This window comes from Cyprinodon variegatus, unplaced genomic scaffold (assembly GCF_000732505.1).
Source record: "Cyprinodon variegatus isolate N-32 unplaced genomic scaffold, C_variegatus-1.0 Scaffold221, whole genome shotgun sequence".
Classification (NCBI taxonomy): Eukaryota; Metazoa; Chordata; class Actinopteri; order Cyprinodontiformes; family Cyprinodontidae; genus Cyprinodon; species Cyprinodon variegatus.
In genome coordinates this window covers 851,703-868,626 of record NW_015150674.1, presented here as the reverse complement: position 1 = coordinate 868,626, position 16,924 = coordinate 851,703, and the positions used below count along the sequence as shown (strand labels likewise).

The following is a 16,924-nucleotide window of genomic DNA, read 5'->3' as shown; positions in this document are numbered from 1 at the left end:
ATTATTTTAACCTGTCAGGATGCTTATGTTTGTAAAAAAAAAAAAGTTAGTTAACGAAGAAAAGTAGTTGCTTTGCAGTAAGTTATAAAACAAATATTTTAATATGTTAAAAATATTACATTTGTGTGATTATCAGGGAGGACATGCAGTGACTTTTCATGCAGTTGAAAAAATATATTTAAAAACAAATTCATCTACACTATTTTAATGGTTTGGATTAAAATATTCAATAATATATGCCATTATAACAGTAATTATTTCTATATATTAAAACTGCTGATTTTGGATAACCAAATGTAATATTTTAGTTTGTTATTTCGTTTATTTGCAGTCTTTGAAGTTGATTACCCTATGTTTTAGTTCAGATGTAATGTGTTCCTATTAATAAACACAGTTTATTATCAAAGATAATACCCTGAGACAATATACAACCATTTTTTTTTTGATTATGGTTTAGAAATTATGGATGAAAAGCTATTGAAACTACCCTGAACATTTATAGTTATATATTTGCCTCCTTTTAAACTATTAGCAGAGATAAAAACATTTTCCCTGCACTGAGAGACCTTAAGAACCAATGTATGACTTGAATAGAATAGAATTTAACTTTATTGTCATTACACTTTTACAAATACAAAGCAGCAAAATGTAATTTGTATTTATCTAGGTACTATACAGGATATTAATATTTATTTACCTATATACATATATTTACTTGAATGCATCTATTTATATATAAATATATATACAGGCTAAGATATTTCAAAAATCAACCCATCCCATCAATACTTGGTAGGGAATCCTTTTGCAGAAATGACTGCTTCAGTTCGGCGTGGCATGGAGGCAATCAGCCTGTGGCACTGCGGAGGTGTTATGGAGGCCCAGGATGCTTCGATAGCGGCCTTTAGCTCATCCACAGTGTTGGGTCTTGCGTCTCTCAACTTTCTCTTCACAATATCCCACAGATTCTCTATGGGGTTCAGGTCAGGAGAGTTGGCAGGCCAAGGAGCACAGTGTTACCATGGTCAGTAAACCATTTACCAGTGGTTTTGGCACTATGAGCAGGTGTCAGGTCGTGCTGAGAAATGAAATCTTCATCTCCATAAAGCTTTTCAGCAGATGGAAGCATGATATGCTCCAAAATCTCCTGGTAGCTAGCTGCATTGACCCTGCCCTTGATAAAACACAGTGGACCAACACCAGCAGCTGACATGCCACCCCAGACCATCGCTGACTCTGGGTATTTGACACTGGACTTCTGGCATTTTGGCATTTCCTTCTCCCCAGTCTTCCTCCTGACTCTGGCACCTTGATTTCCAAATGACATGCAAATTTTGCTTTCATCTGACAAAAGGACTTTGGACCACTGAACAACAGTCCAGAGCTGCTTCTCTGTAGCCCAGGTCAGTTGAATGCGGCACCTATAGCCCATTTCCTGCACACCCCTGTGCACGGGGGCTCTGGATGTTTCTACTCCAGACTCAGTCCACTGCTTCTGCAGGTCTCCCAAGCTCTGGGATTGGCCCTTCTCCACAATCTTCCTCAGGGTCTGGTCACCTTTTCTCGTTGTGCAGTATTTCTGCCACACTTTTCAGAAATCTCTTCCATGTCATACCCACTTGCTTAAGGGTATCAATGATGGCCTTCTGGACAGCAGTCTTTCCCATGTTTGGGGTTTTGAGTGATGAACCAGGCTAGGAGTTTTAAAGGCCTCAGGAATCTTTTGCAGGTGTTTAGAGTTAATTTGTTGATTGAGATGATTAGGTGCATAGCTCGTTTAGAGACCTTTTTCATGATATGCTAATTTTGTGAGATAGGAATTTTGGGTTTTGAGTTGAGCTGTATGCCAAAAACATTATTATTAAGACAATAACAGACCTGAAATATTTCAGTTAGTGTGCAATGAATCTAAAATATATGAATGTTCAAGTTTTATCATTACATTATGGAAAATAATGAACTTTATCACAATATGCTAATATTTTGAGAAGGACCTATATTTTTTTCACATCCTAACTACTATTCATCGCTAGAGGGCGCGGTATCTGTAGAGACATACCATCTGGAAGCACGATGTGATAAACCGGTCTAATTTATGATTGTTTATGATATTTCTGTTTTTGTTGGTGTAAGAGGCTTAACGGGATTTACTGCCTGTGTCTTTGATCGTTTTCCCCCAAATAGTTCAGCTTTTATACTTTAATGAATGTAACAGGTAACTTTACTGAAGCGGCGGGTTCTTGAGGTTCGGGAGAAACTGTAGAGTGTTTTTTTTTTTCTTCTTTTTTTTCAGTTAAGTTGCCAAGTGTTTAAAAATATTTAGGTCGTCAACCAATTTCAGAATAATAAGCCAACCCAGCACATTGGTTAATGATGAACGTCACGCCGCGCTGACGTCATCGCGTAGCCACGCTGCTCAGCCTGTCCAAACATCTCCGCAGTGGAACTTTGCCTCACAACGAGTTGGGGAGTTGTTCCAGACGGAGCTGAGATTTACGAAAACTTCACATTTTCCAGAATTAATTCGTGTCGAGAATTTACAGCAGTTTCATTTTATTATCCTCCTCCAGAAAATTTTTCATTTTCATCTCTCTTCTGAGTTTAAAGTCAAAGTTTACATTTTTTTTCCTCCACTCTTTTTTTTCTCTCGTTTCTTTTGGTCGTCAAGATGAAGAATCTGTGGGTTTTGTTCCTCGTCGGGCTGTCGACTGGGTTAATCAGCGAAAAGGTAAAGCCATTGTTCTGCTTTCACGTTCAGTACAGCTGCATAGTTACTGATAAAGTAATGACCTTTTTCTCATGTTTTCTTTCCGTTTTAGCCGTTAACATCAGTTAAGAAAACCTCATTAACGTTTTTTTTCAGTTAGTTATTTTTTTCCCTTCAAACCTTCTCACTGAAGGTTAATTAAAAATTTTCCAGACCTTCACAAAGTGCTTTTTTTTTCTCTCCCTCCCCCCTCTATTTTAGAGCTCACTTTCCCAGTTATGTTAATATAATCTTTAATTATATATATTTTTTTTGGGGGGGGGCGGGGTATTTTTGAAATTATTGCCACAAATAACAAACGGTTATAAACATTAACATGGATTACGTTATCCAGTGGTAATGTGAAGAGGACTGATACTAACACAGATGTTGGTTGATAATCCTGTTGTGGATTGGAGCCAAGTTCAAGCTTTCCACCAGCTGGTGTCAAGTTCACAGGTCTGAGGAGCCTCTGGCTACAAGCTTTGACATTTAAACCAAAAGCTAGAGCCCCCAGCGCCCCTTTATTATACTCATTGTTTATGATCAAGATCAAGTAAGAAATCAAATTATGAATAAAAGAAATGTTTGGCTTAGATTACAATAAGGATCATCAAATTCCCTGGGTTGAAGTGACAGATCTCCCTTTATGTTAAATGTTATTTTACTTTTCTACAGATTGGCTATTTACATAGTTGAAACACCTGTAAATAAAAAGCCAAAACACATCTGTTTATTCTCTATTACTAATACAATTCTAAAGGAATTACTTCACTTCCCAAAAATCTTACGCAAGAAAATATTTCCTTTAGATTTCAGAACTGTACATTGTGAAAGAAAGGGAGCCGAAACCTGAAACCATGCTGGTGAATGAGAGGTGGGAAGCTGCTCTAGGATTTGGGGGAAATGCTGTTTGTATTAAATATATATATATATATATATATATATATATATATATATATATATATATATATTTATTTTAATAGCTGCTTTACTTTTAAAGCTGTCAAACCTCAAATTGGTAGTTTTAAAATACTTTATAGACGTTTATAGCAGGGACACATACACTTTCCTATTTTAAATGTTGCTGCTTTGTTTGTTTTTTCATTCCTTTTTTTTTTTTTCCTTAAAATCCCACAGTTGGTTCATGAAACCTCTAGTGGCCCCAACCACTACTTTGGAGCCCACTGCTCAATTACTTCTCTTGTACAGGTTTTGCTATTTACTTTTGATTCATTGGCCTGAAAAGAGTTCAAATTGGATCATTTTACTCCTGTTGCTGCTGATTGATGAACTGTAAATCTTTTACCGGAAAAAAAAGGTCTAAAGGCTTCAACCAACTGCATTTACTTTGATTGTTCATGCATGTTCTGATAATAAGATATTCTATTAAAGCAGATAGAAAAAACTACACAAATTCTGTTTCAAAATTGGAATAACATTGAACTAGTAAAATAACTGAAGTCTTATATTATTCAAAAAAGAAAACATAAATGGCACAGTGACAGGATCTGAAATCTGTGACTGTAGGAGGTGCTGCTCTTATTACCACTCATCAACAGCAACATATTAAGTATCATATGTCCAAAATAAAAGCTGAATATGGATGAGAACATATAATAATTGATCATATATAATATAGTACCCCGCATTGGGAAACACCCACCTTCACCATATATGGCGTTTGACATCATAAGTTGATTTTATAGAAATAGTTGAGGTCATGACGGAGGTACAATATATGCAGACTCATTTGGATGCTTATTGATCAGCGATTTTTATGTAACTGAACAAAAATAGTATCGAACCAAAAATGAATTTCTTATACGTGTCTGGATGAAAATCTTTGAAAATTTGCTTAAAATTATATAAAAGTGGCAACATATTTACTGCTGCAAACTTGGGGAAGAACTAATTTTCTACCAGGTTTTAAACCGCTACCTTTGTTATACATTACAGTGGAAAAAAAACGTAATCCGTGAAAATATTCAGGTTGACCTAAAGCAAAGTGGAAATCTGTATTTTCCTTAAATCTGCCTGATGGATGACTGATTTTATTTAATTTTTTCCAAGTTTTTCTCAGAGGCACCAGAAACGGTATTCTCTTCAGTTTCCTCCTTACCTCACATCCCTAATACAGCTCCAGGCCTAAATTACTGGGTGTGATGGGTTGCATCATATATATATATCCCTGCTTCCCTTCTCCTTGTGTGGTTGAGTTGGCTGAAGTGTAATTGGTTCGTCAGCTAGTGATGCTGGTCTCCTCTGAAAGCAGAAAACAGAAGCAGGCGTTTTTTCGCTCATGCCAGCATGTGGGCCGGTAGTTGTGTCATTTTCTGGATGGTTGACTCACAGTGAGTCCTTCTGGGCTAGTCCAGGCAAGCACGTTTCTGCGTGGAGCACATGTAGTTTTCCACGGATCCACACAAGGAAATAGGAAGACAGTGACACATTTTCACGCTGTTTTTCTTTTTTTTTAATGAGTCTCTTTCTACGCTTTAACAGCCGAATCTCAAAACAGTCATGTGGCTGTGAAATTACTTTCCCACTGCTCAATAAAAGACTTCATGCACTGTAGATAAAAGTTGACTCATATTCCTTGCTGTGGTGTGCTTTTTCTGTAGTTTCAGGTTTTGTTCTCAGTAATAGTCCCATTATTGTTGTATAAAGGGGAGACAACCACTGTTTGAACTTGTTAACATTTCCAGTTAAAAATGTGCAACCATATACAGCAGATTGTCTTATTTCCAAACGATTTATTTGCCTTTGTGGACTTGGACCTTTGGATCACATCTTCCCTTTATCACTAGCGCCACGTTGAAACCTATAAACAACAGTTAATGTCACATTTTAGATGTTTGGAAAAATACATTCAACTTAAACATCACAAAGACTTGGTGAGCCATAATTACTCTGTATTTTTTTTTTTCATTGCTGACCCAAGCTGTTAAAAAAAAACAAAAAAAAACAGATGCCTTGATGTTGAGGAGGGGTTAAACATTTTGTTCTTTGTAGGCTTAATCAAACATACACCCTCTTTACACAGCATTGTGTAAAGCAGGTATCTGGCTGACGACGACAGGCTCTCTGTGTGCTTTGGCTCGTTACACAATCTCCCTCTTGTCCCTACTCACTGGCCTCCCATCTCCCAGGAGAAATATTTAGATATTACCCCCAGAAACACATGATATGGGGGTTGCTCGATTTTATAACTTACTTACCCCTGCTGAATGTTTAAATAGCTGTGCTGCTCTGCTCCAGCTGTTTCCAGTAAACTGCCTTCGGTTGGACAAAGTTTTAGAAAAACCACACTAGTATATACTGGATGTATGTTCTGTATAAGTGTGTTTTCCAGATGTTTGACCTTTGTGACACATCTTCTAGTAAACTCTGACAAAACACTTCCCTTACATGGGATTCACTTGGTTACATTCTGGATAAAAAGTCTTACAGTGTTTCTTTGATTAGTAGAAAAGACAGTGTGTAATATTAAGTAGTGTTCTGATTCTCCCCTAAATTGAACCTTTAGATACCGATTTTAACATTTCTTTTGAAGGATTGCCTTAACTGACTGACTAATGCCAAGTTTCAGATTTCTTTAGGCTGTCTGCCAATTTTCTCTCTAACTGGTGATGACCTTTGTTATATTTGAAAATGAAACTTTGTAAACGTTGACTCTAGAGGAGAATATGTTCTGGAAATCCCTTCACAGTGGAAGTGTAACAGTAAACAATATGATTAAAAGTCAGGCCTAATTTACACATCAAAGTAGATGATCTTAAGCTTTATTTCATTTTCATTGAGCTAGAATCAATTGCTATGGGAGCATTATATTTATTTTAGTTTATAAAATCATTTTATGGTCTTCAGTTTTCAACTGGCTGATCACTGCTCAGAGTGGATGAAGGAAAAGGTAGGTTTTCTGACAGGGAATCATTATTCCTTCTGGTTTCTTTTTATGGGTCATCACATATGTGCAGCATTGTTGGAGTAGCAAAATATAAGGAAAGCAAACAATTTCAATGTTTTTTTTTTGTTGTTGTTTTTTTTGCGTATTGCGATGATTAGAAGTTTGAACTAATCCACATTCACCCTACCTTTTTTCTTTGTGATGTTTGCAGCACTCTGCAAATTTAAACATGTGATTTGTTTAAACCAGCTTCATTATTAATTTCAGTAGCACTTCTTTTCCAGTCAGACTTGAAAAGGTTCCTCTATTGAGGTCGTAAATTCAGTGTTTGGCAGAGATATTCACACCCACAGAACCATCTCACCCTTTGCCACATCACAACCACAAACCTCATTGTGACGCACAGTAGTGGCAGCATGCTGTGGGAATGCTTTTCTCCAGCACCAACAGGGGAGCTGTTAGACTTGAAGGGAAGAAGTTTTGGATCAAATAAAGGATAATCCTTTAAATCCTCATGGAGCATTGAGACTGGGGTGGAGGTCTCCCTTCCAACAGGAGATCACTAAACCTACTGCCAGAGCTATGATTCAATGCTTCAGATAAAAACACAATCTACTGTATTTCTTAGCGTGTTCCAGTATAGTGGGACCAGTGTGTCCAGATTTTAAAACTTAAATTCCGTTCAACTGAATCTGAACTCATTTATTTTTTAGATACAAGGAATGTCAGAAACTCTCCAAAAGTCATTGCTGCAAAAGACTGCTGGACAAAGTATTTACTCATTGGGGCGGGTTACAAATGTGTGTCACACTTTACTAATTTTTGTTAGTAAAAAAAAGAAAAAAGAATATTTGATTAAACCCACATGGGCTTTCTCTCTCTGCACCATCTTTGACTACTTGTTGTTGGGTTACTGAGGCTTTATCTCCTTGCCTTTATCTGCGTAGCCGCTGATTTCTAAAGCCTCCAAATCATTTTTAATCTGTGGCTAAAACTCTATGAAAAGAGAAGCTTCCTGTTATTCTTAATGTTGTGCATTACAATGTAAAGTGGAGTTTATATGCAGGAGCGTTAGGTATGCAGTTACTGTCCTAATGAGTTTCCAACTGTGTCTGTAGTTGTTTCTCTTTTCTCACCAATCTGATGTTGACAGGGAACCATTTTTGCATTAAGGTCTCTTTTTAATGCTAAAGTGAAGTCCTAAACAGTAGTAGTAAAAGGCAATTGTTTCCCTGTCACACCTTTGTTGTCTATAGCACCTGTCTAATCAAACAGATAACTTTTTCTGTTCCTCTTCTTCCGCTCTCTCCCTTCCCTTTCTCCAGGCTTTCCCCTCTCTAACTCGGCACCTGTGTTAGTGGAAGCATAGTATACATACCAGACATAGCTCAAGTCTCAATGGACCATATTCATCCATGTCTGTGTGTGTGTCTTTCTGTCTTAACACCAACTGTGTGATTCGCTTCCTCCTCCCTTCACTTTTTGATTTGCGATGGGGTCCAGGCGCTATCATCGCTCCGCTGCCTTGGCTCTTTACATGTTAGGTTCTTCAATGCTTTTTTTAGCACATCACTTTTGTTTAGTGGTGGGTTGCTAGGAAGGTTTCCAAAGCAACAACAACCTCTCTGTCTGCTGTCTTTGAAGCTGCTCTATCTCCTCCTCTCTCCCCCACACCCACTCCTCTCCTCAAAAACACTTAGATCTTAGCTGTCTGGCTCTGGAGAGTATCACAAAATGCGATCATGACACGTGAAATGAGTCTGAATTCAGCTCAGACCTCCTGTTCATGTAATAGAGCGGCTTCCACACACCGTGGTTTCTCTCACAGTCAGCCGTGCATACTTCCAACATATTTGGCCCGTATACATCATTGGTTAGCAGAGGTATTGTTTTACCCTAGAACTGCAGATGGTTTCAATTAGTGGGTGGAATAATGGAAGTGTGAATTTATATGCATCAGTGTCTCTTGTTTCCTTTTCTTTGCCTTTCTTTGTTTGTCTCCCCTTCAATAAGTACTTTTTTTTCCTGTTTTCCAGCTTGTTGTCTTGTCCCAGGCGACTAATTTCCAACAAGATGATCTTTATATAGAGGAACCAGGATCAGGTGATCTCCCTGTGGATGATGAAGATGGAGATGATTATGGATCTGGATCTGGATCAGGCTCTGGAGACTATGGTAAGAGACTTTTATTACTCTCTATTGGTCTCATGTCAATGTAAATTGTTGTAAGCAATTAAATCAGTTTTCTGCAGTGAATAAGTTTATAAAATGATGTTAAAGATGGAGTAGTGAAGACATTTTTAGTAGTTAAACTTATAACCATGGACAAACTAGATGTAAAATTTAAATTAATTTTGTGATATTTATTGTGATAACAATAAGCGTGACAAAAAGATGTCTAAAACAGTTTAGGGGATTTCAAAAGTTATAAGTTGGAATTTATCCATCACAACTTATCAACATTTTTTTTTATCTGCATCAGAAATGTTTTTTTTTTCACAGTAAACAATGTGATTAATGCTCATCAATAGTCCAACACAATATTACTGAACAGACGGTATTTGTCACACTTGGCCATTGAAAGGATTTCTACTGAGACAGAGTCCATTTTCTAAGATTGGGTCACACTAATGTGAACCCAGTTCAGCACCCCAGAACCCAGAAGTGGCTGACAGCAGTGTGAATTAGTAGTGTCAGGATACAGCTTTTTCATTTCCAACATGAAACAGACAGAGCTTTGATTACTGACGAATACCAATACTGACTTTGTAGCATGAAATGGCTTGATCAAGTGATAGTAGGCCAAGAACAGTAGCTTTTGACAGCTGACACCATTATTATTAACCTTTAGGTAGGGCCAGACACCTCGTAAAAATCTGAATAAGAATTGTGAAATTGCAATTTGGTTTGGCCTTACTCTAACCAAAAGCATGGAGATGTTTTGCACCAGGGTTTCAAGACATTTAAAGTGTCCATTGTAGCTGGACATAGAGTTATAGTTGCATGGAAAAGGGATTACTTCCATTCACATGAATAGATAATAGAGTTCCATTTGGTTTATACATGGGCTGTCATTAACCACACTCCATAAGCAACAGTGATATATAAATGCACATATTTATGTTGCAAAAGGTATCCTGAGATTAGTCATAAAAATAAAAGAAATCATTTTAGCAGAACAAATCATATATGCAACTGTAATCGTTCACATTAACTGTATTTATTAAACCAAAGACTGATGCCTATAAAGGGATAAACTTGCTGTTGGAGATAAAAAAAAAAAAAAAAAAAAAGAATTTCTAACTTATCTGAAATGATCATGAAAATAGATTGAATAAACCTTTGCGTATGAATCTAACTGATTTGTACCGTTAATATTGGATCAGTGCATCTCTAATTACTCCTTCTTAAAGGACTGGAGTGAGAAAGTCAGTGTCATGATGTAATGTGACCAAAACTGAGTCTCTCTCTGATTGGAAAGTTGGGTTTTCTAATACTGTGATTTTAGTGCAAATGCTATTAAATGCTTGGCCTTACCAATGGGCTACTACAACTCAAAGCAGAAGTAGAGCATATATATCAGAGATATGCGGCTGATTCCCATCATCAATATCTGATTGGGATAGGACTAGGGTTGTCAAAAGTATCGAAACTCAAAAAAGTATCGATACCAAAATGTTGTATCCGGATACAATACTCATTTTTAAAAGTATCGATACAGTGCCACCACCAGTGGCACCTAAGCAGTCATTCATCTAAAGTGCAGAATAGAGGACAATGCACTTTCTGAACACTGTGTGATTGAATAATTCTCTGCACTTTTCAGTTTCAGACTTTTTTTTTTTTTTTGTAACAGGTGCAGCTGCTGAGAATTATTTTTGTTTTTTAACCAGTTTGGCTAGTGTTATTGTTATGTGTGCAAAGCATAGCCAAGGAAGGAACACTTCATTTAAGTTTTTTATCAAGCTTGCTTAATATTGTGCACAGCATACAACCGTTATTGTATTTATTTATTGTATTTTATTTATTAATGAAAATTTTCTGCAGAATTTTGGAGTCTTTGTTTTTATCCTTGTGGTATCGAAAATGGTATCGAGTATCGAATATTTTCCTTAGTATCGGTATCGAGTTGAAAAGTTTAGTATCGTGACAACCCTAGATAGGACATCCCTAGTGTGAATGCATGCTGGTCCCTAAAGAAGGTCCTACAGAAGGATGGGAGAGTGTGTATAGTGGACATTTCCATTTGTGACTGCATGATCTAAAAATCTGGGTGTGAAATCAAATATTCCAGCTCAAGATGTGATTTTTCTCATTATTACATTACATCACATGTAAGGCTTTAACGTGGGATATTCATAATTGGCATGTTTTCACTGTATTTTCATGCATTTTGCTTTTAAAAACCAAAATAAGTCATTTCCTGTAGATAAACAGATCCCAATTTTTCCTCTGTTTATTTTTTCCTACCATGAGTAGTGGTTAGAATTTTTACTTGTATTTTTTTTTTTTATTAGCTTCTTACCACTGATTTCTTCTTTAATCACAGGCCTCAATATTCTCTCAGATGAAGATGACATAATCAACATACTGAACTTCACCAAGACCAGCATTTACAAAGAGGTGCTGCCACTTCCAGTGCAGCCAACAGTAGGCTTCTCTCCCAACCCACCAACCACAGCATCAGATCCGAAGGATCCAGAACCTACGGCGGAAGACACCCACACTTCCTTATCTGATGACAGAGACGAGTCTGTTGAGGTAAAGCCACCTCACACATCTGGTTTTATTTAAATAAAATCTTCTGAAGCACATGTTATGAGATTTGTTCACTATTTGAAAGGTTTATTTTCACCGTATGTTTTCTTCTTTACGACAAGCCATTTAAAGTTCATCACTGAGGAAATGTCAGTTATTCTGTCGAAATTCAATGCATTATCTTCCTTCTGCATTGTGCAGCATTTAATCAACAGTAGAACTGACACAGTGTCGAATAAATAAAATAAAACACTAGATAATGTATCAGTTTGTTTACAGATGCATCATGTCTGGTATCTTTGTTTTCAGATCCCAGGCGGACCAACCGTCTATGAATCCCTCAGTACCAGTGCTACACCTGTCATTTCAACTACTGATTTCATTCTTACTGAGATGGAAGATTTAATTGAGGAAAAAAGTATCGACACTGTTGAAAGCGAAGCTTTTCCCAATAATGGAAGAGACAGCCGACGACACGGTCTCAACTCTCCACAAGAAGTCACCTCTGAGAACCTGTGGGAGAGGACAGAGGTTCTAGCAGGTGAGGATGGGTTTTATGTGTTGCTCATATTTCAGAATGTAAAGAATGGCTCTAAATATATACATATATTTTTTTAAAGCAACTTTTTATGAGAAACTTAATTTTTCCCATGATCTCTCTCCTCTTTAGCTGTGATAGCCTGTGGAGTGGTTGGATTCCTCTGTGCCGTTTCCCTCCTCCTCCTCCTCGCCTACCGCATGAAGAAGAAGGATGAAGGAAGTTACGTTTTGGGAGACACCAAAATGTCAGCGACAGCTTACCACAAAGCGCCTACCAAGGAGTTCTACGCCTGAACTGACCAACAGGAACTATCTAATCTGGAGTGTGGCTCCTGCCAATCAGGACTAAATATGGATCTTTAAACAGCTGAAGAAGATTCCTTCAGATGAAGTTCAAAGTGTCTGCTCTCTTGCAGTACTGCAGATATATATATATTTTTATGCATCCTCATCTTTCCCATCTGTTTAATTGCCATCTTTATTCTGCTTTCGCTACTTAATGCTCAGCTTTCTGTGCATAAAAGGGTCATAAGGAGACAAATGCGTTCCTCCTAAAATGCATTTGTTTCTCTCCTGGGAAGGATCATGGCATAAATATTCATCCAGCAAAGTTCTTTCAAAGGAATCTTTCCTTTTACTATCCAGCTGGACTATTCTAATTTTGCCCACTACTCAAATCCAACACTGTGCCTCCAGACCAACACAGCTGAACAACACTGTATGACATTGTCCCTTTTCTAAAGGAGCTCAACAAGAGGAGGATGAAAGAAACCTGAGAAAACACGATTTCAGTTGTTTTACTTTCACTTCAAACGGTACTACATACATTAGTATTACAAAGGTCTCATTGAGTTCATATTTGCTTTGTTACTTAACATCTATGTATTATATTTCATTTTTTTTGTGTGTATTCTTCTGTTAAAATTCTTATTTTTGTTATGAGAACAAACCTTTTCATAAGCTGCCCAGTATTGCCACAAGAGATTTTCTTACTCTGCAGGTTTAAGTGCGATGTTCTTTACTGTTATTCTTTTTCTTTCTCCCTGCAGATATTTGACACTTGTAAAAACTGACCAAATATAAACACCCTTTAACTTTCTGCTAACTATGCTTATTAATGTCTTCAGGTAATATTTCTGTAAGCCAAGAGATTTCCATTCCATAAAGGTCTCTCAGGTATAGCATGCTTTGAGCATTTCCTATATTTTCAGGATTATCCCACTTGGTGACTGAGTTCTGCAGGCATGTGGGACAGGTAGAGCCAAAGCTAATGACTATAATTCAGAACCCACAGAAGTGACCAAAGTGTGTGGTGACAGCCAAAGTACATTCCTTCCTGACTGTCCTGTGCAGGCAGCTGTGAAAGAGAGTTTGGAGTTAAAATAAAAACTTCTCTTGTTACTTATCTTTCTACTGTCAGCCATTAAGGCCTGTTTCCCCATCTTTAATACTCTTTTTGGCTAATATGCATGTACATAGGTTCTAATAGCTAATTACCTGATTTTTAAAGTTTACCTCAAATGGCCAAAGAAGCATAGCTTCAGTAATAATATAATATAATACAGGTAACAGCAATGACAAAAGGGTGGTATTCTTTTTTTTTTTCTTAACATAGATATAGACACACACCCAGCTGATGCAATACTTTAAATATGTATGGATTTTATTTACTTACATACTATAATACGTTGAAGATTTCACAGATGCTTTTTGGAACATTGATGCCTTTTTCAGGAGGACTAAGATCAGTGATTGTTGCAGGATGGAGCAACTAGAGTCACGCATCGTCCTCAAGGTGTCACCAAAATTGTGGATTTAAGGCTTTATATGGATCTAGTAAAAGAAAAAAATATATATATAACAGTTACTGAATTTCTGTGTTGGTAATGTCTTGTTACAGTTTTTTTTTGTTAAGTTTTAAGTCGAAGGTTGTTTTTATCTTCAGATTTGTGGGGGAGATTTATTTAGTTTTTTTTTTTTTTTTTTGCAGTTTGTGTTCATAGAAATGACACTATGAAGCGATCTAAATGCAAACAAAAAACTACCTATTCACTGTGGCTGGGATAAACGGGAGGATGTGGTCACCGTGGTGTCTAGCGAACATTTGAACCGTCAGTGCCTCTTGCAGTGCTTTCATTTGCTTTCATCTGCTGTGCTGTTACAGTATTATTGTCAGGCTTTGAACTTTGAGCTGCACTCCGTCAAAATTTGAGGGCAGCTCAAAGTTAGATGTCACTGTGACTGGACTGTAGAAAACATGGTCCATTGAAAAAAGATTAGCATTTGTTACAAGCTTGTTGGTTAAGAGACACAGTTATGTATGTTTCAACTTAAACAGCAAGTAAATAATTCTTTGAATTATACATAATTTATATTATAATATTCTCTTTTAAAATTACCACATTTAGCTGGTTATAATCTAGTTGACAGATGTTTCAGTCTTGATTTGCAGCATAGAAAGCATTTATCTAAAATTTTAGAGAATTAATGAGTAGACCACGAAAATACAGCATGTTAAGAATAAAAAGTGTCCTTTTTGTTGTTAAAGATAAATGTGGTCAAAAGAACAACTGTGAGGACCAATCAAGCGTCGAGTGGTGGGAAAGGCAGATGAATTGTGGAGGAGCTGTGTTCTGATAAAATTTACTGCTTAATAAAAATGTGACTTTAATAAAAAGTTGAATGTGGCTTTATTATTTATTTTCTAAATAATTCTTAATTCTGCACCCTCTGGATCAGGATATTATTCTGGAAAAGCACTGCTTTTTTGTCAAACCTTAATGTTCAGGAATATCTAACACATTTTATTCCCAAATATAACGAATAAAAAAAATATATTTTTAAATTATTCCATTCATTTACATAGAAAAGCTATGCAAATCACAAGACACAACAATACATTAACATGGTGGTGGAGGTATGATGGTGTGATTCCAAATTCCAAGGACAGCAGCAAACAAAGTGGGCAAAAAAATCCTCCCCATTCATATAAAAGACTTGTGACCATTATCATTGTTAGGCTAAGGGTGTAAGAACTTTTCATTTTCCAAAGGACAAAGTTAGTTTAGATAACTTTAATAATTTTATTTTTAAATCTGCATCTTATATTTACTCTGTTTATCTCATACTTATATTAGTTTTACCAGCTTAAATCACTTTGTTGATCACCTTTTTAACAAATGTGTTTCTAAAAAAAGTGGAAATTCTAAAGTTTCTTTGTTAACTAAGTAAACAGCATTTAGATCATTCCTAAGGATAAGGAGTCTTTTGGTACCTGGTTGTATAAATAATGGGGTAAATGGTGCCAAAAGTCTAACTGTCCCATGTTCGAAAGCAAACATCCAAAAGTAAATTACAGGGTTTAAAAAAACTGCACATAAGCTCACATTGTATAAAAGTAGGTTGTGTGAAACGACGTTAATTTGGGTGGAACACTATAAGTGATTGCAGAGGAATGCTGGAGATTAGTGGTGAAGAAAGCTGGAGGATGTAAACCGCAGCTTGGGATGTGGGCTGATAAGTGCTGTGTTTTTTGCACTGCGGCCACAATCCATTCCAAGCACTGGGCATTATTATGGCAACTGAAATGTTTACAAGTAGATTAAGGCTTACATATTTAACTGTGAAGCAATTACTAAGAACCTTCACTAATCCAGAAGTACCAACACCATATTGAGTTAAACACAGTCTGTTGCATATTGTTATCATGCCGTTTTAAAGTTTTCTTCAATTCAACAAAAGCAAATGTTTTAAAGTCTTACTGATTATTTTGTTTGTAGAAACTGAAAATGCATATAACTGTATTTAGCAATCACTCACAAGGGATACCATCCGAAAAAGCTTTGGCTAAACAAGCTAGTCCAACCCAGTCATTTCAATGATTCAGGTGCAGCTGAAATAAATTGCGTTTATTGCAATACAACCAAATCTAAATGAACACAATACAGTAAACGTTAGATGATTATTTATAAGTAGAATTCCACTTTATTGTCATTACACTGTCACAAATACAAAGCAATGAAAGGAACTTTCTGCATTTGACCCTTGCCCTTTGGGAGCATTGGGTTGCCATTGCATAGCACTTGGGGAGTATTGTGGGGTTAAGGGTTTTGCTCAGGGACCCATAGTGGCAGTCTTTGGGAGTGGGTCTTGAACCCAGAACCTCTGGGGCCCATGTGCAATTCTCTAACCACTAGGCCACCACTCCCCCACTTAGGTACCAATGAATAATTACCTCTTCTAAAGAGTGCCATTTTTTTTTTTACACATTGTTGACTTTGTAGCAATAGCTCATTTTAAGCAAGCTAATGGTGACAGAAGACAGGAACAACTGTGCTAGTAAGAAAGAAGCCACCAAGGCAGTGGCAAATGTAACCACAGGATATATATCCATATTTCAGGCATGGCTCAAGGCGCCATTATTCTCTGTTTCTTCATTTTTAAAGGAAAAGTTCCGTCACATTCAGAATTCAAACTTCTGAAAGTATTTTTGAATATAAAATTATTGCATTCTGTTCAATAAGTGATAAATGTATTTAATTAAGAGTAATTTCATTTGAATGTGCTTTACTGGAGACATCCATGTTTGTGAAAGAACACTACTGCTACCTTCCAGTTTGTGACGTCATGGTGCGTTATCGGCTGTTGAGCAAGTCCCAGTGCTGTATCTGGTGTTTGTAAGAACGCGCTATTATCCAAGTCATCTTGAAAACATTGTTCTTCGAAATGTTGGCTACATATGACATGTTGTTTCTCTGGCCAGAAGTTCGATGGCAAATCCTCTTCAAGTTGGTAAACCAATGACAGATCCGTCCGTGAAGGATCATGAATTAGAAAGGTGAAATCACTCCAATTTTTTTTTCAGTTATACCAGATGTATTACAACATCCAACTGCCATGCATGTGGGCATTGTCAGTTGAACTATAGCTCTCGCAAATTTCAATGGTTTATTTAGCATTCACTTATAAAT

General features: G+C 36.7%; 1 protein-coding gene across 1 annotated transcript; it reads left to right on the top strand.

Moving 5' to 3' along the window:
• Positions 1–2,449: 2,449 nt before the first annotated feature.
• sdc2 (syndecan 2) lies at positions 2,450–14,637 on the top strand. The gene is made up of 5 exons (XM_015380791.1): positions 2,450–2,728; positions 8,693–8,831; positions 11,206–11,417; positions 11,724–11,955; positions 12,085–14,637. The coding sequence occupies exons 1-5, from the start codon at positions 2,669–2,671 to the stop codon at positions 12,246–12,248; spliced, it is 807 nt and encodes a 268-aa protein (XP_015236277.1). The 5' UTR covers positions 2,450–2,668; the 3' UTR covers positions 12,249–14,637.
• Positions 14,638–16,924: the final 2,287 nt, after the last annotated feature.

Bases quoted from the DNA above. Each gene is read 5' to 3' on its own strand.
- sdc2 (XM_015380791.1), top strand. From the start codon at position 2,669: ATGAAGAATCTGTGGGTTTTGTTCCTCGTCGGGCTGTCGACTGGGTTA. The intron at 2,729-8,692 runs GTAAAGCCATTG...CCTGTTTTCCAG, and splicing joins CTGGGTTAATCAGCGAAAAG to CTTGTTGTCTTGTCCCAGGC. The intron at 11,418-11,723 runs GTAAAGCCACCT...CTTTGTTTTCAG, and splicing joins ACAGAGACGAGTCTGTTGAG to ATCCCAGGCGGACCAACCGT.